The sequence below is a fragment of the Dreissena polymorpha genome, chromosome 6, assembly GCF_020536995.1.
Source record: "Dreissena polymorpha isolate Duluth1 chromosome 6, UMN_Dpol_1.0, whole genome shotgun sequence".
NCBI classification, from domain to species: domain Eukaryota; kingdom Metazoa; phylum Mollusca; class Bivalvia; order Myida; family Dreissenidae; genus Dreissena; species Dreissena polymorpha.
Window position 1 is genome coordinate 39,416,816 of NC_068360.1, and position 27,085 is coordinate 39,443,900.

The 27,085-nt window shown below is 34.1% G+C and overlaps 1 protein-coding gene and 1 long non-coding RNA gene across 2 annotated transcripts; one reads left to right on the forward strand and one right to left on the reverse strand.

Moving 5' to 3' along the window:
- Positions 1-1,812: 1,812 nt before the first annotated feature.
- LOC127835000 (uncharacterized) lies at positions 1,813-12,913 on the forward strand. The gene is made up of 11 exons (XM_052361164.1): positions 1,813-2,041; positions 2,701-2,758; positions 3,521-3,626; positions 3,922-4,095; positions 5,417-5,519; positions 7,437-7,494; positions 8,280-8,385; positions 8,686-8,859; positions 10,149-10,251; positions 10,905-11,022; positions 12,146-12,913. Exons 1-10 carry the CDS (start codon positions 2,020-2,022, stop codon positions 10,976-10,978), a joined length of 978 nt encoding a protein of 325 aa, XP_052217124.1. The 5' UTR covers positions 1,813-2,019; the 3' UTR covers positions 10,979-11,022; positions 12,146-12,913.
- Positions 12,914-18,309: 5,396 nt separating this feature from the next.
- LOC127834704 (uncharacterized) lies at positions 18,310-23,281 on the reverse strand. Its single transcript, XR_008028068.1, has 2 exons — positions 22,145-23,281; positions 18,310-21,757 (listed from the first exon to the last, which is right to left on the reverse strand). It is a non-coding gene; the product is annotated as an uncharacterized LOC127834704 (long non-coding RNA).
- Between the last annotated feature and the right edge of the window lie 3,804 nt (positions 23,282-27,085).

Genomic DNA, 27,085 nt, shown 5'->3' on the forward strand with positions numbered 1-27,085 from the left:
TATTCATAAAACCTTCAATTGGGAATTTGTTGACAGCAATTGAAAAATGGGTAGTTTTTTTTCCAATAGAGAAAGTTCCAATTTCCAGTGCTTTACCAAGAAGGAACACAATCGCTCATTTCAGCTTTAATAGGATATAAAGAAGTAAAATTCCAGAATCATAAAAAACTAAATTTAGTATTAACGAAACGCTTTCCTCAATTTTAACTTTAATCCAATTTTTAAAACAATAAAGTTATAACGATATGAACTTCCATTTTCTGTTTTTCCATCCCTTTCTCAAAATTTATTTAAAATCACACTCTTTTTTAATAACATATGTATTAAATGTTAACCATTCTGACCCAAAACAGGATTTAGGAAACCATACTTGTGTCGAAGCGAGTGATTTTATTCAAATGGAAGTTGAAATTATTCATAACAAACACACATTCCGAAATACTATAGGATTCTTTCGATGCTTTAAAAAATATTTTACTGTTAAATAAAATAACACGTCCAACTTGTCCTCATTAAAATCCAGAGTTTGAATGAAATTACGTTACACGGGATACGTATTTCATATTATATGAGAGCGAATGAGTCATAAAAAAAATTAGTATTAGCGACACGCTTACTTCAATTTTTACTTTAATCCAATGCTTAAAACAATAAAGTTGTACCGATATGAACTTCCTTTTTCTGTCCTTCCTTCCATTTCTCAAAATTTATTTGAAACCACACTATTTTTAATAACATGTGTTTCGAATGCTAACCATTCTGACCAAAACACGATTTAGGAAACCATAATCCTGGCGCAGAGATTTATTTTATTCCTATTGAAGGTTAAATTATGCATGACAAACACATAATCCGAAATACTTTTGGACTCTATTGATGCTTTAAAAAATATTGTACCGTTAAATTAATTAACAGGTCCGACTTGTAATCTTAAAATCCAGAGTTTAAATGAAATAATGGTACACGAAAAACGTATTTCATACTATACGCGATCGAAGTAGTCCTTAAAGAATTAAATTTCGTATTTACGACACGCTTACCTCAATTTTAACTTTAAATCAACGAAGTGACAACGATATGTACTTCCATTTTCTGTTCTTCCTTCCCTTTCTCAAGATATGACGAATACGCTAACGTGTAGATCACATTCTGGTCCATACACATGTCAAATTTCAGCAAGAGTTATGGACCAGTTTTCAATTGACCCAACTCGCGGATATAACCGGGAGCTTATCGAAACTTAGCCCCAATTAGCATTAGTTCAATTAAACGTCATCAATTGATGACGTCCAATATATCACTCATTCCATATAAATGCTTTTGTCAGACGTACGGCCCAGCTCTGTCGTTTGTTATCGTTAGTATCGACAAATAATACTATTTTGCTCCTCCACAATTTTTTTCTCAAAACTGGCTTTCCGTACATGTATTTTTTTATGCAACTGGTTTCGCAATTTATGACGTATGTCGTGTGACGTAATTTCTTTGACGAAACATTCCAGTTGGATTTAAATTATCTGCATGTTAAGGACATGTTGGACGTGTTTGTATGCCCCGGATCGAATAATCGGGGGTATATTGATTTTGGCCTATCTGTCATTGTATGTGTGTGTCTGTCATTGTTTGTATGTGTCCTAAAACTTTAACCTTGATTATAGCTGTAGCAGTATTGAAGATAGCAACTTGATATTTGGCATGCATGTCTATCTCCTGGAGCTGCACATTTTGAGAGGTGAAGATCAATGTCATCCTTCAAGGTCAAAGATAAAATCTATGGCTTCAAAGCGGCACATTAAGGGGCATTGCGTTTACAAACACAGATCTTGTTTTTAACAGTTATTTATTTGTTTGAGGCATCGAACGAATGCAAAACATATTTCGAATTGTGTGTTTATAATGCATAAATGAAAACTTTGATAAGAAGACAATAAAATAGTGTGGTTAAAAATACGTTTCAATTAAGTGAAGGCAGAATAGAAAATGGAAGTGCATATCGTTTCAACTTTATTATTATAAGCAATGGATATAAGTTGTGATTCAGGTAAGCGTGTCGTATCTGCTAAATGTAGTTTTTTTATAACTCTTATTAAAGCTGAAATACTGTCATCAACTTATTCTTCAAAATGGTTTCAGTTGCAATCGATATTTTAATTAACCCAAGTGTGTGCTACGTTTAGTTATAATTATTGTCGATTATTTTGTTGATGTGTTACTCACTTTTATGATGCTAATGATAAGTTGCTCACGGAAAGCCTCGCCAGTGTAAACATTTATTCAACTTGTCGGACAAATTAAAGTACATGTACGCGATAACACTTTCGTGATATTATATCATGTCTATTTGAACATCCATAAACTGCACAACAGGGACACATTTGTATTGATTACATTGCTTTGCATATTGAATCAATAACGCGCAACTGGGTTTCTTTGTTGCGCAACAAAATGGCGGGCTAGCTAGCGCCGTTTTTGACGTGACGTCACATTGTTTTTCTTCGCGCGTGAAGTTTCGAAGAAAAAATATTTAAAACACAATACAGTTTTTAAAAAGACTTAAAACGACATATATAAACATCCTTAACTAAAATCTACCAGACATTCGCAAAGAACGCCAACGTTTGTGAATTTCTTTAGAAATTGTATATTTAACACCATTGCTTTGTTGCATTATTCTATGTAGCAGCTTTACTATTATTACAGGGGAAGTACAGTGGGTATCTGGGGTGATAAGGTATTCGTCGCAGTATGGGACCGACAAGTAAGTATCGGCAGTTTAAATATTCATTAACTCGAGCGATTGTGTGCAAGTCGTAGAAGTTATTTGTACGGCTTCTATGGCGACAGGGCATTTAAATGAAAGTGACATCATTTGAACCAATTGTGCCCTACATCTGAACATATTGTAAACACATACAATAAGAATATGTTCTTTAATATATTATTCCAAAATAATATTACCCGTCTCGAATATAGCAGTTTACACAATTATGAATATTTAAGTGTATGCTATTTTAAATATCATATTGTTGTGTTTGTGATTTGTGATGCCATTTATGCTGAAACAATATTTTAGCACAATATTTGCTGCACAATTTTGGGATGCCATGTCCGACTTTGCGTTGTTACATTTACGATAAACAAAACAAGCTAGTTTACAGGACGTAAAAGGTACATTTAAAATGGATTGCTGATCATCCTCGGTAGAGCGGAACCCTTCATTACTTATCATTATTACCCCTCCCTTTATATGGGCCTCGCTCTGGGAAAAGGGGCTCAATACATGTGCGTCAATGGTCTTCTCGGATTAGCCTATGAAGTACGCAATGGGTAATAGGGGACGACACTGTCCGCTTTTATGGAATTTGCGTTTAATGAAGTCTCTTTCTAAACGAAATGAGGTCTTTGCGGAAAGTGTCGTCCCTGATTAGCAAGTAAGGAATGAACAGACTAATCTTGGACGACAATTTCACGCGTATTTTTTTCCAAGAACGCGGTCCATCTAGTGTAATTTGTTTTACAGTTGGAGTGCGCAGCAAATACTGGGTGTTCCAGATGTGTACCCGGAATACGGGGATATCGATAGAGCATGGGCCCCACACGTAATCGACGCAAACCAGTTCTTGGAGGTTGGGAGATTACACTGTTATTGAGCGATAGTATTGTCCTCCTATAGTTAGATTTATAAATCAATTTTTAGAACAAAGTGTTAACGTCATAGAATAATACTGTAATAGCTTGGAAGTGCAAGCTTTTTAATAAATCATCGCTTTACAAGCACCGGGTTTTCTGCCTTGTATTTCTCCGTTAATACAAAACTTACTATTTGAAACTATTCCTGTGTCCTTTAAATTTTAAAGAAATGAATTATTCAGTGCTTTGAAACTCGTAATACACGTACCATCGTGAAATTTTGGTGTTCAGTTCCAGTACGCCACTCCCGTCTACGTAACAAAGGTCGACGTCTACGAGACTTACAATGCTGGCGGTGTCAAGGCCATTAAGTGCCTCGATGTCTCAGGCACGTGGATAACGCTATGGTCGACGCCCCAAGTATCCGTTATTAAGTCTGCGAGGATATTTAGTCCATCGTTTACGGTAAAAGAACGAACAGATAATTTAGGTTTAGTAAGTTCAAACTTCTTAACCGGTTTAAATCTGCAATGATTTGCATAGACAATTCGAAGACCCTTGACCCTAGGCATAACCATGCTAATGTGCTCTGTCGTACTGTTTGTATTGTCTTGTATCTTACATACGGGTAATTGATAATTTACATTAAATAAAAATACTAGCTTCCACTAATTTCAGTTCTAGTAGCGGAACATGCGTTTCATTGTTCTGTTATATTTCGTAATAATCGTGTAGAAAATTTGGAGACTTCATTACTTAAAATTGAAGTATCGGAAGGAACGCATTAACGTATATCACATCTAGCACTAGAACAGTACGAACTTTTAAAATGTGGTATTGACATGAATAGGCTTCAATAGTACGTGACGTCCTTGTGAGGACGCCACGTAGAAGACATTCGCGTGTAACGGACGATGGTTTCATTATACTACATAGTCGAGTCATCAAGGCTGTACTCTCTAAACAAATCATCATGTTTTACTTGAAGGCATATTTTACACTTAGCCTGTTGTTTTTTTGTTTTATCTTTTAGAGATATTGATGTGTCTGCACTTCTTAATCCCTGAAATATTATAAAGTAAGAGACTATAGTACGACATTGCACTGAAAAAGTTACTCTCCACTACAAAACGGCCGGAAAATAGAAGGTGCAAAAACAGTTGAATTTGATTTGTGTCAAGTTCTTTCTTCGTTTGTGTTCTTTGTGTACATGCCATGTCTTTTTATTTTTCTGTAATCGATCGATTCAGATTAGAATGCCCTTTAAGTAAAGAAATGGTTATTGGGATCTATGTACAAATTGTTGCATTTTTTTGCTTAAATGTGTTGCTTTTACATTGAATTATATGAGGCAAATATTTAGTGTAATGTTACCTGTACGCATAAGGCGACTATACAGTAAGAGCGATGAATTCAGTCGCCATGCGCAAAAATATATATCCCACTGTGCTCTTTCCATGTCATCGATTACGTCAGTGCGTTTCGCACGCTGTGAAACCTTCCAGCATTACCGTTCTACATTTCTGTAGGGTCGCAACACGTTTTCGCAAGTCATCGCCGCGTCCTTTGTGGACGTGGCGGATGTAGTAAGAACACGCAGCTCTGACGTGAAAGAAGTACCACCGCACTATTTTATGAATTTAAGTCGACTCATACAAATATGAGTGAAGTATATATGATTTTCTACAAATAATTGTTGCAGTGCTTTCTAAAAATGCTTTGAAGTAAATTAACAGAAAATTCCTAAACCACCGGTAAACATAATTGAACGTGGTTCTATTTTCAGTCTACAATTCCGTGTTTCTCGAACCTCATTCGGCTGGATATCGACTGCACCGTGGCAAACACCTGGGTGGAGATAGACGCTGTGGGCCTGCGCGGCTCCGTGGGTAAGTTCGAGCATTGTCATGTTAGCAAATAACTGAAATGAATATGCTTAAGTACACGCTTTATGTAATGCTGTATTTCAATGACATATATGATTGCTATGTACTTTCAGATAAAAGCATCGTGCGAATGAAATGTTTTTAATGTTCTGCACTGAAACTACTGCCAATCGGTTCATTTAAGAATTCAAAATTCACCTCTGACACATCGGATATAGCTATTACCCCGGCAAGCAACAACGTAAAAAACACAAAAAGCAATACACAGCCGAAATGCACAACTATATAAAATATAATTGTCACTATTTTAATTAATGCTTATTCAGCCCTGCCCAGCTCTGCCGTTTGTTATCGATTATATCACATATAATACTATTTTGCTCCTCCACTAAAAAGTTTCTCAGAACATGCTTTCTGTACTTTTATTTTTCATGCATCGGCTTGCGTAATTTATGACGTATGTCTTGTGACGTAATTTCTCCGACGAAAAATACCCGTTTTAGTTAAATTCTCTGGATGTTGAGGACATGTAGAACGTTGTGTTGTTTAAGTTATTTATTTCTTTAGAGCATCGAACGAATGCAAAACGTATTTCGGATTGTGTGTTTATCATACATAATTGTAAACTTCGATAGGATAACAATAAAATAGTGTGATTTAAAGTAAGTTTCGATAAAGGAATGGAATAATAGAAAATGGACGTGGATTTTGATTTCACTTTATTGTTTAAAAATTGGATTAACGTTGTCATTAAGGTAAGCGTGTCGTTTATACTAAATTAAGATTATTTTTTTAAATTCTTGTTAAAGGGGCCTTTTCACAGATTTTGGCATTTTTTTGACATTATTCATTAAATGCTTTATATTGATAAATGTAAACATTGGATCGTAAAAGCTCCAGTAAAAAATCAAGAAAAAAATTAAAAAAAGGAAAAGAACATTGCCCGGAGCAGGTTTCGAACCAGTGACCCGTGGAGTCCTGCCAGAGTCCTGAAGTAAAAACGCTTTAGCCTACTGAGCTATTCCGCCGAGTACACATTGTTGACGTATTTTATACCTTATATAAGCAATCTTCGTAGTTTCACAAAATTTAACGACAAAAACAGAACTCTCCAAATTATTCAATCGTTTCGCGTTGCAACGCTTTATAATTTTCAGGTTTTAAAATCGTCAAAAGATGCATATACTGGCTATATTAGAGCATGGTTAATGTTCAGTATTACTGTTTCCTCACAAATATCATAACTAAAACGAAAACTTACGAATCTGAAACAACTTTTTTAAATTTTGTCAATTTACCAAAGCGTGAAAAGATCCCTTTAAAGCTGAAAAAGTGTCATCAACTTATTCTACAAATCGGTTTCAGCTGTGATCGTTATTTAATTAACCCAATTATGTACTTCGTTTAATAATAATTATTCTCAATTATTTTGTTGATTTGGTACTCACTTTTATTATGCTAATGATAAGTTGCTCACGGCGAGCCTCGCAGTGTAAACCTTTATTCAACTTGTCGGACAAATTTAAGTGCGAGATTACACTTTCATGATATTATGTCATGTCTATTTGAACAACCATACACTGCACAACAGGGAGACATTTGTATTGATTATATTGCTTTGCATATTGAATCAATAACGCTTAACTGGGTTTCTTTGTTGAGCATCAAGATGGCGGCTAGCTAGCGCCGTTTTTGACAGTGACGTCACAATGTTTTTGTTCGCGCGTGAAGTTTCGCAGAAAAAATATTTAAACACAAAGTGTTTAAAAAGACTTAACACAACAGAAATAAACATCCTTAACTAAAATCTACCAGACATATACAAAGAACGCCATCATATGTGTTTTTCTTTAGAAATTGTATATTTAACACCATCGCTTTGTTGCATTATTCTATGTAGCAGTTTTACTATTATTACAGAGGAAGGGCAGTGGGTCTCTGGGGTGATAAGGTATTCGTCGCAGTATGGGACCGACAAGTAAGTATCGGAAGTTTGAATATTCATTAACTCGAGCAATTGTGTGCAAGCCGTAGAAGTTATTTGTATGGCTTCAATGGCGACAGGGTATTTAAATGAAACTATAAATGTGGAACTAATTAAGCCCTACATCTGAACATATTGTAAACACATACAATAGGAATATGTTCTTTAATATATTATTTCAAAATAATATTACCCGTCTCGAATATAGTACTTTACGCAATTATGAATACTTAAGTGCATGCTATTTGAAATATCATATTGTTGTGTTTGTGATTTGTTGATGCATGCCATTTATGCTGAAACAATATTAAAGCATAATATTCGCTTTCAAACTTTCGAAGTGTCATGTCCGACTTTGCGTTGTAACATTTACGATAAACGAAACAAGCTAGTTTACAGGACGTAAAAGGTACATTTAAAATGGATTGCTGATCATCCTCGGTAGAGCGGAACCCTTCATCTGTTTCCATAATCACCCCTCCCCAAAACATTTTTGTTAATTGGGCCTCGCTCTGGAAAAAAGGGGCTTAATACATGTGCGTCAATGGTCTTCTCGGATTAGCCTTTGAAGTCCGCAATGGGTTATAGGGGACGACACTGTCCGCTGTTATGGAATTTGCGTTTAGATGAAGTCTCTTTTCTAAACGAAATGAGGTCTTTGCGGAAAGTGTCGGCCATGATTAGCAAGTGAGGAATGCACAGGCTAATCTTGGACGACAATTTCACGCGTATTTTTTTTTTCCAACAACGCGGCCCATCTAGTGTAATTCGTTTTTCAGTTGGAGTGCGCAGCAAATACTGGGTGTTCCAAATGTGTACCCTACATACGGGGATATCAATAGAGCATGGGCCCCACACGTAATCGACGCAAACCAGTTCTTGGAGGTTGGAAAATTACACTGTTATTTGGCGATTGTATTGTCCTTCCTATAGTAAGATTAATAAATCGCTTTTTAAACCAAAGTGTTAACGTCATAGAATAATACTTTAAAAGCTTGGAAGTGCGAGCTTTTTAATAAATCATCGCTTTACAAGCACCGGGTTTTCTGCATTGTATTTCTACCGTTAATACAAAACTTACTATTTGAAACTATTACGGTGTCCTTCTTTAAATTTTAAAGAAATGCATTATTAAGTGCTTTGAAACTCGTAATACACGTACCATCGTGAAATTTTGGTGTTCAGTTCCAGTTCGCCACTCCCGTCTACGTAAGAAAAGTCGACGTCTACGAGACTTTCAATGCTGGCGGTGTTAAAGCCATTAAGTGCCTCGATGTCTCAGGCACGTGGATAACGCTATGGTCGACGCCCCAAGTATCCGCTATTAAGTCTGCGAGGATATTTAGTCCATCGTTTACGGTAAAAGAACGAACAGATCATTTAGGTTTAGTAAGTTCAAACTTCTTAACCGGTTTAAACCAGCAATTATTTGCATGGACAATTCGAAGACCCTTGACCCTAGACATAACCATGCTAATGTGCTATGTCGTACTGTTTTTAATGTCTTGTATCTTACATACGGGTAATTGATAATTTGCATTAAATAAAATACTAGCTTCCACTAATTTCTCTTCTAGTAGTGGTACATGAGTTTCATTGTTCAGTTATATTTCGTAATAGTTACACTTATAATTGAAGTATCGGAAGGAACGCATTAACGTATATCACAACTAACACTAGAACAGTACGCAATTTTAAAGCGTGGTATTGACATGAATAGGCCTCAATAGTACGTGACGTCCTTGTGAGGACGCCACGCGGAAGACATTCGCGTGTAACGGACGCTGGTTTCATTATACTACATAATCGAGTCATCAAGTCTGTACTCTCTAAACAAATCATCATGTTTTACTTGAAGGCATGTTTTACACTTAGACTGTTGTTCTGGTTTTATCCTTTAGAGATATTAATGGGTCTGCACTTCTAAATCACTGAACTATTATAAAGTAAGAGACTTATAGTACGACATTGCACTGATAAAGTTACTCTCCACTACAAAACGGCCGAAAAAAAGAAGGTGCAAAAACAGTTGAATTTGATTTGTGTCAAGTTCTTTCTTCGTTTGTGTTCTTTGTGTACATGACACGTCTTTTTATTTTTCTGTAATCGATCGATTCAGCTTAGAATGCCCTTTAAGTAAAGATATGGTTATTGGGATCTCTATGTACAAATTGTTGCATTTTTTGACGCTTAAATGTGTTGCTTTTACATTGAATTATATGGGGCAAATATCTAGTGTAATGTTACCTGTAAGCAAAAGGCGACTATACAGTAAGAGCGATGAATTCAGTCGCAATTCTCAAGAATATCTATACCCACTGCGCTCGTTCTATGTCATCGATTACGTCAGTGCGTTCCGCACGCTGTGAAACCTTCCAGCATTACCGTTCTACATTTCTGTCGTTTTCGCAAGTCATCGCCGCGTCCTTTGTGGACGTGGCGGATGTAGTAAGAACACGCAGCTCTGACGTGAAAGACGTATCACCGCACTTTTTTATGAATTCAAGTCGACTTATACAAATATGCTTGCAATATATCTGATTTTCTCAAAATAATTGATGCAGTGCTTTCTAAAAACGCTTTGAAGTAAATTAACAGAAACTTCCTACACCACCGGTAAACATAATTGAACGTGGTTCTATTTTCAGTCTACAATGCCTTGTTTCTCGAACATCATTCGGCTGGATATCGACTGCACCGTGGCAAACACCTGGGTGGAGATAGACGCTGTGGGCCTGCGCGGCTACGTGGGTGAGTTCGAGAAGTGTCATGTTAACAAATAACTGAAATGTATATGCTTAAGTACACGCTATATGTAATGCTGTATTTTAATGACATATATGATTTCAGATAAAAATCATCGTGCGAGTGAAATGTTTTTAATGTTCTACACTGAAACTATGCCAATCGGTTCATTTAAGAATTCAAAATTCACCTCTGACACATCGGATAGCTATTACCCCGGCAAGCAACAACGTAAAAAACACAAAAAGCAATACACAGCCGACATGAAGAACTATATAAAATATAATTGTCACTATTTCAATTAATACTATTTTCTGACGTCCGGCCTAGCTCTGCCGTTTATTATCGCTTATATCACATATAATACTTTTTTGCTCCACCACTACTTTTTTTCTCAAAACCGGCTTTCCGTACTTATATATATATTGTTTTGGCGTTGTCCGTCCGTCTTTCCGTCCGTCCGGCACTTTTGTCATATCTTGAAAGTGCTTTGGCGGATTTAATTGAAACTTGGTATGAGTATATATATCCGGTGTCCATAAGTCAAATGCGTGCAATTAAGAGTTTTTATCACAGGAGTTTCAATCGTTATCAAACATTAGTGGAGAAAATGCCAATTTCGACATATATATTCATATTTTTTGTTGACCATCCGAAAGGGACACAAGACGGAACCAAAAATGAGCATGCCCTCAACAAAGAGGGTGCTGCTACTGCTGCTGATGAAAGCTGAGGTTGATGCTGACAATGAATCTCGCAAACGCCGCAGTGTTACTGGTAGGCTAAGTTATAAATGTAATGCATGAATTTGATTGAACAATTTATTGTTGAAATGTTCATGGTTTTCAAATCTGTTTAAGGTTAATTTTACTCCCTTTACGTTTACTGTCAACCACTATGGATAAGAGGATGATGCACGCCAAATGGCATTGTACACCATCTGTTGATAACGGAGTTATGGCACTTTGTATCTTGAAAAAATGCTTTTTAATATAAGCTTAGAGCTTTATCTCCATTAACACATGAGCCAGAGCCATGAAACTTGCCATAGTTGTTCTCAATCATCTGGGGATGCTTCAAATTCAACACCCATATTCCTAAGGGCTAAAGTCAAGGTCACACAATGAGGTCAAAGGTCACAAATTTGATTAATTATTCATTATTTAGTCATTCCTTTACTATGCATCAGGGGATTCTGTAATAACTGTCCACAATTGTTCTCCATTATCTAGCTGAGTGTCAAATATAAGATCCAGGTTGCTAGGGTCATGGTCAAAGTCACACACAAAGGTCGAAATCACACATTTTGATTAAATATGCCTTATTTGGTAAGGATTCTACCATTGTAAAATGGATTCTCAAAATGTCCTGATGTAATTGTTCTCAATTATCAGGCAGTGCAAGACCTATGTGTTTTTGACCAAAGTCAAAGTCACACATCAATCGTCACACAATTGTAAAAATATTTCTCATTTAGCCATTATTTTACTATGCATCAGTGGATTCTGTAATAACCTTCCATAATTCTTCTCCATCTTCTTCCTTTCTGTGTGTCTTATGTAATATTCATGTCTAGGGTTAAGGTCAAGGTTCATGTCTAGGGGTAAGGTCAACGTCACACAATATACTTTATGTAAGGTTTAAACTTATTTTGTCGGATAGCTATACTTAATATGTTATAAATATAGTCAAGATTATGGTTAAATATAAGTTACCTGATACATTATTATGCATAATGTTTGTTAATAAGTATATACAATGTATAAACATTTCATATATACACACAGCGAATTATAAATCATTGGTTTTACAAGATACCATTATAGGGAATACAGGTCTTAGCTTTCAAAAAATGTTTTACGATATTCGTTGTTATAATCAAAGAAACTGTCTTTTGCAGAGTTATGAAGCAAGACTCCGAATGATCGACCTACTTAATGTTTCTAACAGTTTACTTCACAACATATTCCTCCGCTTTTGCTTAATGCCGTTATGTGTGGACTGATTGTTTGTAATTTGTTGTTTTTTTGTTATACATTTGCCATTGTATGTGTTTATATAAAAGGACCGAATTGAAAGATAATTGAATTAACTATTAGCATATTTTTCTTGTATGATTGAATTCTTTTTTGTTCGATTTTCCTATTCAACATATTTACAGAATAGCTCGCATGCACTTAGTTTAATTCTTTGAAATTGCTATTCTGCATGTTTTAAACAGGACAAGACTAAAATAAATAAAAACAAACTATTTTTGAAAACAAATCAAGAGGAAGAGAATATTTCTTCATTCGGCTGAATGATTGATTAAGTCTGTACTGCTTGTCACTTTTTTATATTTTTTTTATATTAAGCTACATTATATATACGCTGCTTTTGTATTTTTGAAACTTCGAAACCCCAAACTATGTCATTTATATTTCATTTCTATCTTTTTTAAGTATATTTATTAACAAAACCTATTGGTGCTCATAGTTCCATGTCAGAAATGTTATGTTTGATCCTTCATACAACATTATACAAATATTTGTTTTTGAATTTACGACCAGCCTTAAAAAATAGTTTTCTTGATTATTATTTTTAATTTTGAACAGCTATTCTACATTTTTCTATTTTAATAATACTTCCTTGAGTTGAGCACAAAATACAATAAACTATATAGAACATGTGTATTTCGTTTGTTGTACATGGACAGTAATAGTCACTTTAGGTTCAAGTCGCCGCGCTTAAATAAAGAAAAATAAATTTACAACAGTAGTTCGTAAAGAAAGTTGCCGAAATTGGGATTAAAACTCCTACATCGAAAAATTGATAAATTTATTTATTTTGAACAACTATGAACTGTCTTTATAAATAATTGTTGAAAGGTATATTTAAAGAAAAGGGAGTGGCGATGGGTTATACATCTATTAAATAAAATAGAAATGTATGGACACATTGTTGGAGCAAATCGTCGGACCACGTATAAAAAAAATCGGCTAAACAAGATGGCTGTTATTTGGTTATGTTTAATTTGCGTCAATTAAAGTAACTTAAAGTAACTTTTTAAATGGGGATTTAGTTTTACAGAATTGCACCGCTCTACAACTGTTACATTAGCCATATAAGGAAAAATGCCCCTGTCCCTGGCAGCCAGGTTAAAAACAAAAACACCATTATCAGACTAGGTCAAGATATAATTGAATACAATTTTCTTAGCAAGTTACACGATGACTAGGCGTAAGTGTTTCTTTAAAGTGTTCAGAAGTTTTCAAAATGGTGGTAATGACATCTGAATCCAGGCATTTGGTCCAATGTTTGTGTAGTGAGTTGTGTTTGTGATTGTTAAAAACTACCCTCGACTAGTTCCCATTTGTAATTTCAATCGTCACTTAAGGAGCACACACTTAGATATTGAAGATATCAAGTTTTTGAACCAGTTCTGCAACTTTTCCAGCTATAAGAAATGGGGGCCTATTATCCACAATCTCAACCGCTCAATCACAACATATATCTTCTGTCCATGAAATAAAATAAAGAAGTGTATAACGATCAGTAAAATGTTTTCTTGTGATTGCTTTGCGCTCCATGTGTTTTATTTGCTATACCACCAATCAAACTGCCTATGTGTGTACATTGAGCCTATTCGCGCATCATTAGATAGTCTTAGGTAGAATCTCGAAAAAATAAATCTGCGCAATATATTTGAAACATGATAATTCAGGGCAAACGAAAATTAAACACCAGTTTATGTAGCAAACATTATCTAAGCAAATGCAGTCTGGACCAAAACTGAATAGATCTACGAAATTAACTGTACGCGGGGAAAATGACAGAGCGGACGCAAAACAAGTATAATTTGTACTTCGTTTAAGGAGTTTAATCTTAGGCAAATCAGAAAACAATCTTATAATTGGTTGGGGCATAATCAAGTTAATTGTCTACCACACAACACATTACAAGTATTGGTATCTATATGACTGCTCAATATTAGCATTAGTATTTATTACATGTATCTAGTTCTACAGGTTTAAGCCTTCGTACCGGAGTATAAGTCTAGAGGACAAAATCTTAAACTTTTTACCATAGTTAATGTAAACGTCGGCTAAATTTTGAAACGCAGTATCGATAAGTCACACATATCAGACCATCTTTCTTAAGACAATAAGAACACTAACTAAATAGTTAATCGTCAATTTCAGTTTGTATTGCATTCAATTAATTTAACAAAACACGTATGCGACAATCAAGGTGAAATCAAGTATACCTGTACCATGACATGGTTTTTAATTAACAAAGTATGTTACAAACCTCTGTAAAAGCGTATCCTTACTCTGACATATGTTTAACCACAAGTTTACTCATTAATTCTTAGCAAGCAAATCATTACAAAACAACGAAAATTAAAAGGATATTAATGTCTTAGCGTGGTTATATGACCAGCATTATGCATTGTCATCTATCAACCGATATTTAAGCATATTATAATACACACCTTATAACAAACGTTATAAAATTGTTTGCATGAACCTGCAATCCTAAATTATGTATAACTTGACTAATTATTAGTGACGAAATTAATATAATACAATTTGTCATGAACAATACGGATACTCATATACCCATCAACTGCTATACAAAACATACTGGAAGAAATATCTAGGATAGAATTCATAAAAATATCTAGGTAGAATTCATCGTTAATAGTGAGAAAGCAAAACACATGCTTTATAAGTATAAGAAAACGATTTGCTTCTCTGTGCCCTGTAACGTCAAAAGTCATAAACTAGAATCAAGTTATGCCTAAAGTTTTAGCTTACATTAAATATAAATTTATTATTAAAATGTTCCATAACTAACGCGTGGAAGATGAAAACGAATCGAAGGAATAGAAACACTGAAATAAATTGTTTATATAGGTTGGTGCTTGACAAACATTTTTTTTGTTCAATGTGCCATGTAGCCTAAATGTGTCGTTCGATGTTTAATAATTCGGGCCCCTGTGGCACAAATATTTTGATTAAGTGAAACAAGCATATATGAAAAGATTGCTATCAATTACATCGAAAACAAAACACAGTATGGCATAAAATGTTCATGCAATTAGTTTATGCCCTTTCATGATTAAGAATAAGGTCATAGTTTTCATAAAAAGTACTAAAATTAATATATACACAGGAAATGATCTCACAGTCATTTGGTAAACGTTGTTCGGCGGAAATATATAAATACCTCATAATATGACACAAAACAAAGATGAATCAGAGCTCATACAATAGCATTTTTAGAAATTATACTTATTTCGTATATATTGGAAAGTTATTAAAACGATTACATCCTCTGAAGACTTAAGTATGTCAACTTTGAAGATATGAACTGGGACACGTTCTTCTTCATCCACATCGCAGAAATAAAAACAAACAAAAATTTTGCTAGACAAATCCAATTATTCAGTAGTGTTTATACATGCATATAATATACAGTTGTTGCCGATCGGAATAACATGTACGTTATTATTCTAGTGTGGTATTTAAAACCTCGTATTGATTGTACCAAATGTATCTCTTAATTATAATAAATTTAAAAGATATGTTGAATCTTTTAAATACATTGATTTAATAACTAACGTGATTAAAGATAGTAAAAGTAATAATAAAACAAAGATACAACTATCCGACGTTGAGCAATTTAAACAATAAAAAGAATACAACATACAATTTATACAAAGAAACAGAATATACGTACTATAACAAAATGAGATGTACAAATGTGTTTACTTTTAGCAATGAACATTATAAATGTATGCAACGATGTTTAATCTTTGAAAGTAATAGATCGACTGACTGATGTCTATCATGCGCTGCAAGTGATTAAGAATAAAACATTTAAGATACAGTGCCCGGGAAAAGGGGGGAGTAATTTGAGAATAAGTCAAATGAATCAACTCAGCTTGTTCCGTCTGCTTTTATGGTATATTTTTCGTTTGAAAGAATTATATTCATAGCGAAAATCAAGTTAAGACTGAAAGTGTCATCGCTGGTTAGCCTAAGACATATAATCTACCAAAACTTAGAATAATTGTTATACTAAATATCGTTCACATTTCGGGTGAAGAGTGCTATCCGACCCATTGCTGTTTGTCGAGGTTGTTTTCAATCATAAGGTAATTGAGCTAGAGCTAAGGCAGGAGCTCCCGTGGAAATACTTAAAAGGAATATATAAGCAGGTAAAGGAACTTGAATAAAAATAGACGGCCAAGCATATATATGTGTGTGAAGCATCGTGGATAAACATAACCATGAACATTTGATTAAGGATATCATAGCCAACCAGGAATATATATGCTGGTAAGGACATAAGAAAAACAAAGCCAGCCAGGCCTATATATGTTGATAAGCAATATATATTTACAGCAAACCAGGCATGTACATCTATATTTTCTTGAAATATATGATTGTTTATATAATGATGAAGAATTTCTGCAAGTGTGAATTTTTTTTTACGTTGAAGAGGGGAGGAGATCGCCATCGGACAAGTGTGTGTATACCGAGAGACAGACGGACATACACTCAGACAGACGGATACACCAACAGAAAAGACATACAGATGGAAAGATCCCATAGTGATTCAACCATGCCCTCCGTAACTTTGTTAAAGGCGTAAAGTAATCAACTAATAATGTGTATTAATGGTGTTATAGAAAGTCTAAGTTAGTAAGGCTTATAGGTTAAGTAGTTTTAAAATCATAAGTTTAAATCACTGCAGGTTTTAATGTTATAAGTTGAAACATGTTAGCTAACGCATACGGACAAGTTTGTGTCCACAGACAGGCAGACGGACAGACGGGTGGACGGACGGACGGGCGGGCGGGCGGTCGGGCGGGCAGACGAACGGGCCTGCGGGCGGGCGGGCAGCCAGCCAGACAGACAGACAGACAGACAGACAGACGGACAGGTATCCCTCTATTTTTGTACAGGGTGTATAATAATACAGGTAAGAATGCTGACACAAAGGTTGTAAGAATAAGCCGACTATTTTCATTTTTTATCCACTGTTAAAGTGTACATAACATTACGTTTGTTCAACGTGTTATTTTTAGAACGTTAAACGTCGAAGTATTCCCCCGTTGAGGGGCCTTTTCACAGATTTTGACATGTATTTAAGCTTGTCATTAAATGCTTTATATTGATAAATTTAAACATTGGACCTAAAATTATCTAGTAAAAAAACAAGAATAAAATTAAAAAAGGAAAAACAAAGTAACCCTCAACAGGGCTTACACCACTGACCCCTGAGTCCTGGAGTAAAAAGTCTCCCGTTAGACCACTCGGCCATCCGTGTTCATGCTATGAGTAGATGTATTTTTTACTTATATAAGCAATCTTCGTAGTTTCCCAAAATATAACGACCACAGAACTTTCTAAATTATTCAATCGTTTCGCGTTGCAATCGCTTTATACTTTTCAGGTTTTCAAATCGTCAAAAGATGCAACTAATGGATATTTAAGAGCATTGTAAATGTTCAGTATTACTATTTCCTCACAAATATCATAACTAAAACGAACATTTGCGAATCTGAAACAACTTTTGTTTTATTTCGTCAATTTACCAAAACGTGAAAAGGCCCTTTAAAGAATGCGGTATATCGGAGAAATCGTATCAATGTAAAATGAATAAACATGTTCTTTATAATCGAGGCACTTCAAATATTGATCGATGCAGATATTTAAAGGATCACTGATAACATCTGAGTAAACACGTTCAACATACCAGTGCTGATAAGGCTTTGATTAACTCTCTGTTATAAGACCCTCTATCAATCTGGTGTGATATAACGATGTTTATTGTTAACGTACCGTGGCAAGATTTGTTACCCCTCGCGGCTGATAATCTACATACCCTTGCAACGAGTTATTGTCCTGAACCATTTATGTCAGCTGATACAAATATAAGCGATACTGATGAGATTGTTAACTTACCCATGGATGAACAAGATCTTCATGACACTATGACCGTACATAACATAACGAATATGCTGCACAACACACAACACATGTGTGCAATAAACGAATATCCAACAATGTATATGTGTATATTTGTTATTGCTTATTATTGAATATAATGTACAAAATAAACAAGCATGGTTGTGAATAAAGCATTTAAAACATAGTGCGTACATTTTGAAAAAATATTGATCATACATTTGAGTGATTACATGATTTAAGCGTTTTCATAATATGCAAGTACAAAACTTAATATATGCATGACATCGTTCCTATCGCAAGAGCCATACACGACATCTACAAAATACGAAAATAAATAAATAAAAAAGCCTTTTAACTAATATGGAGTACAAACATAAGTTAAATATATACACAAGATTGTTCAGTTGATTTCTATTTTAGAGATACTAGTTGTTGTGTTTCAACAGTATAGTATGTAAACAATAAACTTTTTTGTTTGACGGTATTCACAACTTTAAATAAGAGGAAATGCCACATACCAAACATGCGAATTTATATTGCGGTAGCCGAAATTTGTTTTTCAAATAGTTAACTTTATCTGAGAAGAAATTGTATTCCCTGTTCATTTATAACATAACATTTATTACATAGGTGATTAAGCATGCGCTTACAATTAACAATTAATGGAGGTTTATCAAAATTTCTATCCTAGTATTGTTTCTGGAGTTTCATTTTTTCTATATTTCTGCACATTACAAATACATATAAAACATAAGATAAAATATTCTGAAAATTAATGTAGAGATACTATATAAGTTTTCTTTAAAGTACGGTGTATATACAACAAGAGCTGTCTCCATAGGAAGACATATGCCCCCGAAAAACGATTTTTTGGAAACCTAAACGCAGATTTCGAAACCTAAACGCGGACCCTAAGTTCAAGGTCAAGGTCAAAGGGATCAAAATTTGTGTGCGTATGAAAAGACCTTGTCCATATACACATGCATGCCAAATATGAAGTTTACATCTGAAGCGACATAGAAGTTATTAGCATTTTTCGAATCCTAAACGCAAAAGTGTGACAGACAGACGGACAAACAGACAGACAGACAGACGGACAGTGCGATCACGATATGCCCACCTTCGGGGGCACAAACATTATGAAAGTCCTGCAACATTATGAAGAGAACATCTTGTAAACATCCGCTAGTATTTTATTCAAAGCAAGTGACGTATTATTTTGTATCAAATGTTATCAACTATATTTTCGTATAAATGAAGTAAAATAGTGTGAAAGTATTATTAACACAACTAATACATGTGTGGTACAAGCTCATATTTAATTATCATAAGTGTACTACGAAGAAAGTCATTTAACAATTTGTGTATGATACCATAAATCAGTAATTCACCGACACGTTTTCCATTATATGTTATAGAAACAAAATTATGTCGATGTGTTGTATAAACAAATCTGCACAAACCATCTGGGAATTATCCAACGTAACACGTCATTCACATGCAGGTGTTTTCTGCTGTTAAGCAAACACTTATTTGCAATTCAATACTAAATTTAATTCGCTCATTTTCTTCTACTCCTTTTTCCGAACTTTTATTTCTAGTTTTTTGGTTCATCGTTTTATCTGTTTCAATAAAGGTAATAATATCTTTATACTCGCTTTACAAATACATCCGATATATTATACTCATACTACATTAAATTGTGTGCATTACATTTTATTTTATTTTCTCTCCTGTTCATTGTCGTTTTCAGAGTTTTGTATTTTACAAATTACAAAGTGTTAATTTCCTGTATTCTTAAATAATATTAACATAACGTAATCATTCGATGAACCATATATTTACTAGTTCAATGGATCCACGTGTTCACGTTTTAACCGACATGGGTCCTCTTGATTTAATTCATGCAGGTTATTCTGTCAGATAGGTATCATTGTGATAATATACACGCATTTACGAGTTTAAAAAGACTCGTTATCAGAGAATATTAATAGATGAGGATGTTCTTATGTCCCCCAGTCTCTGCTGAGGGACATATTGTTTTTGCCCTGTCTGTTTGTTGGTTTGTTTGCGTCAAACTTTAACATTGGCCATATCTTTTGCAATATTGAAGATAGCAACTTGATATTTGACATGCATGTGTATCTCAGGGAGCTGCACATTTTGAGTGTTGAAAGGTCAAGGTCATCCTTCAAGGTCAAATGTCAAATATATGGGGGGGGGGGAAATAGTATTCCACAAACTTATCTTGTTAATATTAAGATTAATTTATCTTCGAATAATGGTTCGATTGTTAAAGTTAACCTTTCTGTTAAATTTAAAGATATTAATTTATTTTAAAACGTTATGTTGCTTCTTTTACAAAACAATATGAGGTTAAATAAATATCGTGATACATCCGAATGATATGGTACATGTCTTGTTTGCATAGCGTTAATATCCTAATTGCTATACTCATGACACAAAAAGCAAAATATACATGACGCAAGTAATCTGGTCTGAGAAGTCAAATAATCGATGATATTGATACTCTTAGACTTTATTGATAGCACGTCACATGAATATCAATTCAAATGGTCATTAAAGCCATGCTTGTTTATTCGTATACCGGATTAAGTTATTTTTATTTTTTTTTATTAAAATTATCAAAATTGTTGCGTTAGTTGTTGATGTTTTTAATAAGTTGGTTAATAAATGTTCGTAAATCTCTATTGAAGTTTCACGTTAATTTCAATTCCATCAAATTCATTTTATGTGCGTAAGTTGCAGCAAATCTGGTACAATCTTTACTTAGGCAAATTTTTTGAGGCCACAAGTAAGCCGTATTATATTTGGATAGTACTTGGCCGGCAAGTGATATATTAAAAATACTATTACTACAGAACACTAGCACTGTTTTGTCAGGAATTGAGGATACGTGTACTATAGTTTCGTCTAATTTCACGTCTGTGGATGTTCCTGTGGCTGTGTTGTATATGTATACTCGTTGGTGGCCCAGGTCGCAAACTATCAACGTAACACTATCATTGAGATATGCACAGTATAATTTACTGTGATTGGCATCTGTCGTTCTTTTTTGAAATTGTAATTTATTAAATAACGATTCCTTGCCATCCAAAACGCTTATTTTTGCACCTTTCATTTCATAATCGTTGATGGCGAATATTGTGTTACTGTCCACAATGCAGAAGCAATCATACTGCTGTGTTGAACTTAACGTCCGTTTTAATGTAATAATGTTATCTTGACTCACGGAGATAATGACAATCTGTTTGCATTCTGTCATAACAGCAACATCTGTATTCGACACACAGACAATCTGCCTACTGGATGATATGACAAACAAAATTGCTTCCCTTGCTTTTGTAAATAGGTCGTCCATAACTATAATTGCTTATCTGCATACGCAACTACTAGCCTCTTGTCAGGCAGAAAATCCATCCTCGCGACTGTAAAATTTAGACACTTCAGTTGCTTTAGACCCAAACAAGTTTTACCACTATCGGGTACTACTGTTGGAGAGGGCGAAAATGAACAGACCACACCGTCTGAAAAATACCGTTGTAACAAGTGTGTTAATGATACAATCGTTTGAATGGTAGATACGTTTCAAAAACACTTTCCGAAATAGAATATAAAGATTGTGAGCTTGTGACTGGAAATGAATGTTAATGCACATAAACAAATTTGTCCTTCCATAACATTGGGTATGTTGTTTCGTTCAATATATAAGGATCTAAAGTAATTGATATAATTGTATGTCATAAATATACAAAATTAATGTTTGAATTGCCAGAATCATGATCTTAAGAACACATTAGAAAATAATAAAAACTAGTCAGCGTTAAAATATCAATCATTGAAATACACAACATGCAAATATGACTCTTTAACCAGAAAGCATAAATCCTTATTGAACTGATTATAAAACAAACCTGTGTTAAAATTTTGTCTCATCGTCAATCAATTTCACAACTGCAGGTCCTTTACGAAGAAGCGATGCTGTCTCTTTGGCAAACTTCAAATATAAATTCATCTTGAAATGCTTCTTGCTTTGCTCATTGTCGTTTATTTCAATCTCTTTTAGTTTCTGTTCAATATATTTTGCGAGGATAAATGCCTGTTGTGGAGTTCCATTAGTAATCACACCCAGGCACATTGGCTGCATTTCAGAAATTATCTTAAGTGTATTTTCAGAAGAGATCTTTCTTTCCTTTAAGCGCTCTGATTCGTTTGCAAATATGGTGTAAGCTTCATTAGTTATCGTTGACTTTGCAGTCTCTAAGAGTTTGATAGTTTCCTCCATCTTAGTTTCGATAGTTTTCTGAAATGGTGTTACCTTGCCTTCAAGAGTCTTAACTGTTTTAGTGCAGTCTTCAATTTGAAGCTGCTCTTTGTCGCCTGCTTTTACAAAAGAATCATGTAATTCTTTTAAATTTTCTCTCATCTTGTCAGAAATCTTCGCAATTTCTTCAACGCTTTTACACGTCCTGTGAATAAATGCACATTTGCTACAGCATAACAGTGAATGGTCCTTGCAGAAGAATTTTAATTTCTTCTTGTGTCAATGTCTTTCATATCCACAACAATAGGTACATCAGTTACGTCTATTGCATTTACGAATACATGGTTTCCAGATTTGAAGCGACTGTGTCCTCTCTTGCTATCATCACACAGAAATTCAATCCAAACGGTACAGTAATGTGTGGTATCTATAGAGGTGTTATCCTTCTTACACGGTTCACAATATCTCATCGTTATACATCCATTAGCCATGTCGCTGCTTATGTCATCAATTCTGATGTTCCCTCCGCCGGTCGCCATTTTACAGGCTTGTTTCTACTTTCGATTCTAAAATATAAAATGTGTAATAAAGTTATCTAGAAATAAACCAAAGGTTGTTTCAAGAATTTGAAGCGGTATAAGCATTATATTCCAAAACACTAATTATTTTCAAAAGTTAATGTGAGTATTTAGCTCAATACACACCATCATTTCATATAATAACTATAACGTTTACACTGTGTGCGTATTCTTGATAACATCATTGTGATCACACCGGCCATTTCCGACAAGCGGCAAGTGCTTACCGATACTGGCCGAATAGTCACAATTACTGATAACAAATTGAAAGTTCATTTTAAGTTTGCACATACTTTACATTTTGCATATAACGGATAACGCTTCACCATTAAGCGATTGCGGTTTTCATTATGAATAACTACCTTATGTATTTATTTTTAAATTGCCTGCCTAGTTTGTACGTTGTAGTTTGAATAAACCGAGATGCGCACTCGTGACGAGTTTCGCATTCCCAATGTTAGCGATTTTCATCACGACGCAAACATTACCTCAACACGTGGCAGGGAATGTATAGTTCTATAGTGGTTATTTCTTTCTGTAAGTTTATTGAGCATTCTTACTTTTATTATCTCTAAATTATCACTTAAATACTTCTGGTAAAATAATAACTACTTATTCTTAAAAAAGTATGATATGCGTCGTTATATTAGTTAAGTGTCGCTGATGAGAATCAATGCACTTTAAAAAGTTTACTTTCGGAAAGACTGACAGTCTACGTAGTTCTGTAAATCCTTGTCTAATAGATCATTAAATCTTAATACAATATTCAAGTTTTAAAGTATAAAAATTTTAATTTTGGAAAACACATATATAATATTGCTCTGAATGAGAAAACGAGGTTCTGAATTGTATTGCATTTGCTTCGTGATCTATATAATATTGATATATAGATCTCAGTTGAGTTCACAAAGACGATTTAATACATAGAATGAGAATCAACACGTTTGTTTCGGAAAAGGGGTAATGGAATCAACGTTCAACCAATTTGTAATTTTACTGTTTTGAATTGCGGATATTCTTATTAATGGAAATGTTATTGTACGCATGTCGACATGATTAGATAATTGCTGTTTATTTGTTAGTAATTGATTTATTTGGCGCTCTGCGTATGATCATGGTATGTTTTCTAAAGTAAGTTTACTGAGTGTTATATCAGTTATATATTAAACAAATCGTCAAGATCAAGTACGACAAAAGCAAGTAAATATTTTTAGTAATTTATATCGGGACAGCGTTTTTTTTAACAAAATTATCGTCGGTATAGTATTCATGTTACAAAAATAAAATATCAGCAATGACCACATTTTATTTTAAGATACATATTATAAACAACGCGATAAATAATATAATAATTGTTGAAGAAGATTAGTTCAGGAATACACATTTACTGCATAATACGCATAAAATGATGAAACGTCTTGGATCATCTTCGTATCACAGACACTTTTTGACTAAATATTAGAAACATATCCAAAAATAAACAATCAAAAACTTATTTCATCTGTGCAAAGTCTCTCAAAAAATAAATAATATTGGGTTATTTTATTAAACATTGCATCTTAAATTTCAAATCTCTAATATAACATAAATCTACTTATAATAGGTATTTTTGAAGTAAAACGTCCATTATGCAAAGGATAAGAAACATGCTTAAAGAGGATTTTCGTTGTTGATACCCATTACGAAACATGTTGAAATTGAGCATTTGTAAATAATAAAAAACAAAGGTTAAATTCTTTTTTTCAGTTTTTAGTTGCTACCGCAACGCACTATTTTTTTTTAAAGAAGTGTATGACATATTAATGTTTCCAGTTTAATCTTGTTTATACATTGTACATGTTACATTTTATGATACTTCATACGTCCATATTATGTATATTAAAAAGAAAACGCCATTAAAATCATATTACAATGACTGTGCGTTACAGGCACATAATATGAGAAAACATAAACAAAGGCGAAATGCGCGCCAAAACGGCACTCGTGTTTATTCGGTCATATCCTAAAATTTTGTTGTTGTTGTAAAAGCGGACCATAATGTCACTGAAAAACTAAATGCACTCAATTAAAAACGTGTTTCGATTTATTGCCGTAAAATATTACATGTTACATGATTATTAGAACGATCATGTTTAGTTATTGAATTGTAATAACATTCGCAAAAGCTCTTTTTGGCACCACACCGTTCAATCGACTCCAGCGACGACTGTAGATCATGTAACGACTAAGATACTGTAGTATACATGTCGGTGGAATAACGATAATGTTCACAAAGTCCTTCTTACTTAGGCTCTCAAAGAACACACTCAATCCTGCTCAATCCGATACGTAAAATATAAAGAATAGGGAAATACTTACACTCCACTTTCTCACCGACATGTATACAGTATCTCAGTCATCATCAGTCATCGCATGATCCACAGTCGTCGCTGGAGTCGATTGAACGGTGTGGGCACGAATATCAGGTACAAACATTACACACTAAAATGCCAATCGATATTTTCTTCTGATTTGTTGCAAATAAAGTCTTTAAACGCTCAACACCAAATGTGTTGCTCTCAAACGGTTTTAATTAATATGAGGTGTTGATCGATAGGGTTGCCTGAATTCAAATGTCGTGTAATAGTATAAAGTTCCCATACAAACATTACGCTAGAGTACAATGACTATATTAATGCAACAGGGTTAAATTGTTTACAACTATCAAATAGCAGATCACGTTTAAAGGCTCACTTATTGCACCGTATGAATAGATTATCGTTCTGCTGTTATTGATAGACAAACATTTACTATTATAAGGCTTGAAGTAATAATGCTACAATTAATTGTATATATTTTATTAATGAAAACTACACCAATGCTGCTCTCATGCTTAGTGTGTACAATTTGAGAACCCTATGGTCCTCTCGATTAATCACCGCTAGCCTTGTGATAGAACTATTCAAGCACAATGAGCACGGGCGAATCATATCGAATGGATAGATAGCAAGTATTTCACCATCAATCTGCAAGGTGCAAAATCGAGTGCGTCAGATTACTGCATACCATCAAGTGTCATCAGGTCCGACACACGCACCTCTATGTGTTGTGATTGAGACCGGACATACGTCCATTAACTTTCATCTCGTTTGTGTGATGTACTAGGTATCATTAGGTTATCAAAGTCAGTCTCTTTTAACCGGCCAATGATATCACCACATATATCCACCACAGCAAGGTTTTTCCTTGTCATTCGGCAGCTGTGTAATGTCAATATATACCAACTATTCTTAAGTAAATGGACACACTATATCCGATTAACCGGTAGATAACCATAACGCTGAACATAATACTAAATATTTTGCTAAGTATCGCTATTTTATTTAGTCAAGTAATTGTATGAATCTTAAAGTGCGTCTTAAAGTGCGTCTATATTCGTCGTCCAAATACAAAGGCCTATAGTATTACGTAATTTATTATGTAAATGCAATAATCAATAATATGAAGATGGGCACTACCGGGATTTTTATTTCCACGCAGACCTCAGTACGAATGATTCGGTTTTAATGAACATCTTTCCTAAAGACGCATTTACAATGTCAATGGTTGCAGTGAAAACTGTCATATTCGGTGCACCAGAATTAACGGAAGGTACCGGCAAAATTATCTGACACTCATGCCATAAACCGTAATATTATTTGTATATGCTTATATAATAATTAATATGTTTAATTGACTTTTTTAATAAGCAAGTACACGTACAGTATTATTACAACAATACGGAAAAACACGCTATCAAATAAGAGATTCCACAAGTTAAAATTACATATTACCTAGGCAAATACGAGAATACGCCTGATCGAAAATTTCCGATTAGCTTGGCCAATACAGAAGGGAATTTTCTAGACGACACTCTGAAAACGCTAAATTGCGTAAGTTATTTAATGATTTTCACTTAAATACATTTGTTATAATTATTATTTAACATTTGATTAAAATTATATGTTATGCACAGTATACTGAAAGGGCAATAA

Bases quoted from the DNA above. Each gene is read 5' to 3' on its own strand.
- LOC127835000 (XM_052361164.1), top strand. From the start codon at position 2,020: ATGGATATAAGTTGTGATTCAG. The intron at 2,759-3,520 runs GTAAGTATCGGC...TTTGTTTTACAG, and splicing joins TCGCAGTATGGGACCGACAA to TTGGAGTGCGCAGCAAATAC. The intron at 8,860-10,148 runs GTAAAAGAACGA...TTCTATTTTCAG, and splicing joins TATTTAGTCCATCGTTTACG to TCTACAATGCCTTGTTTCTC.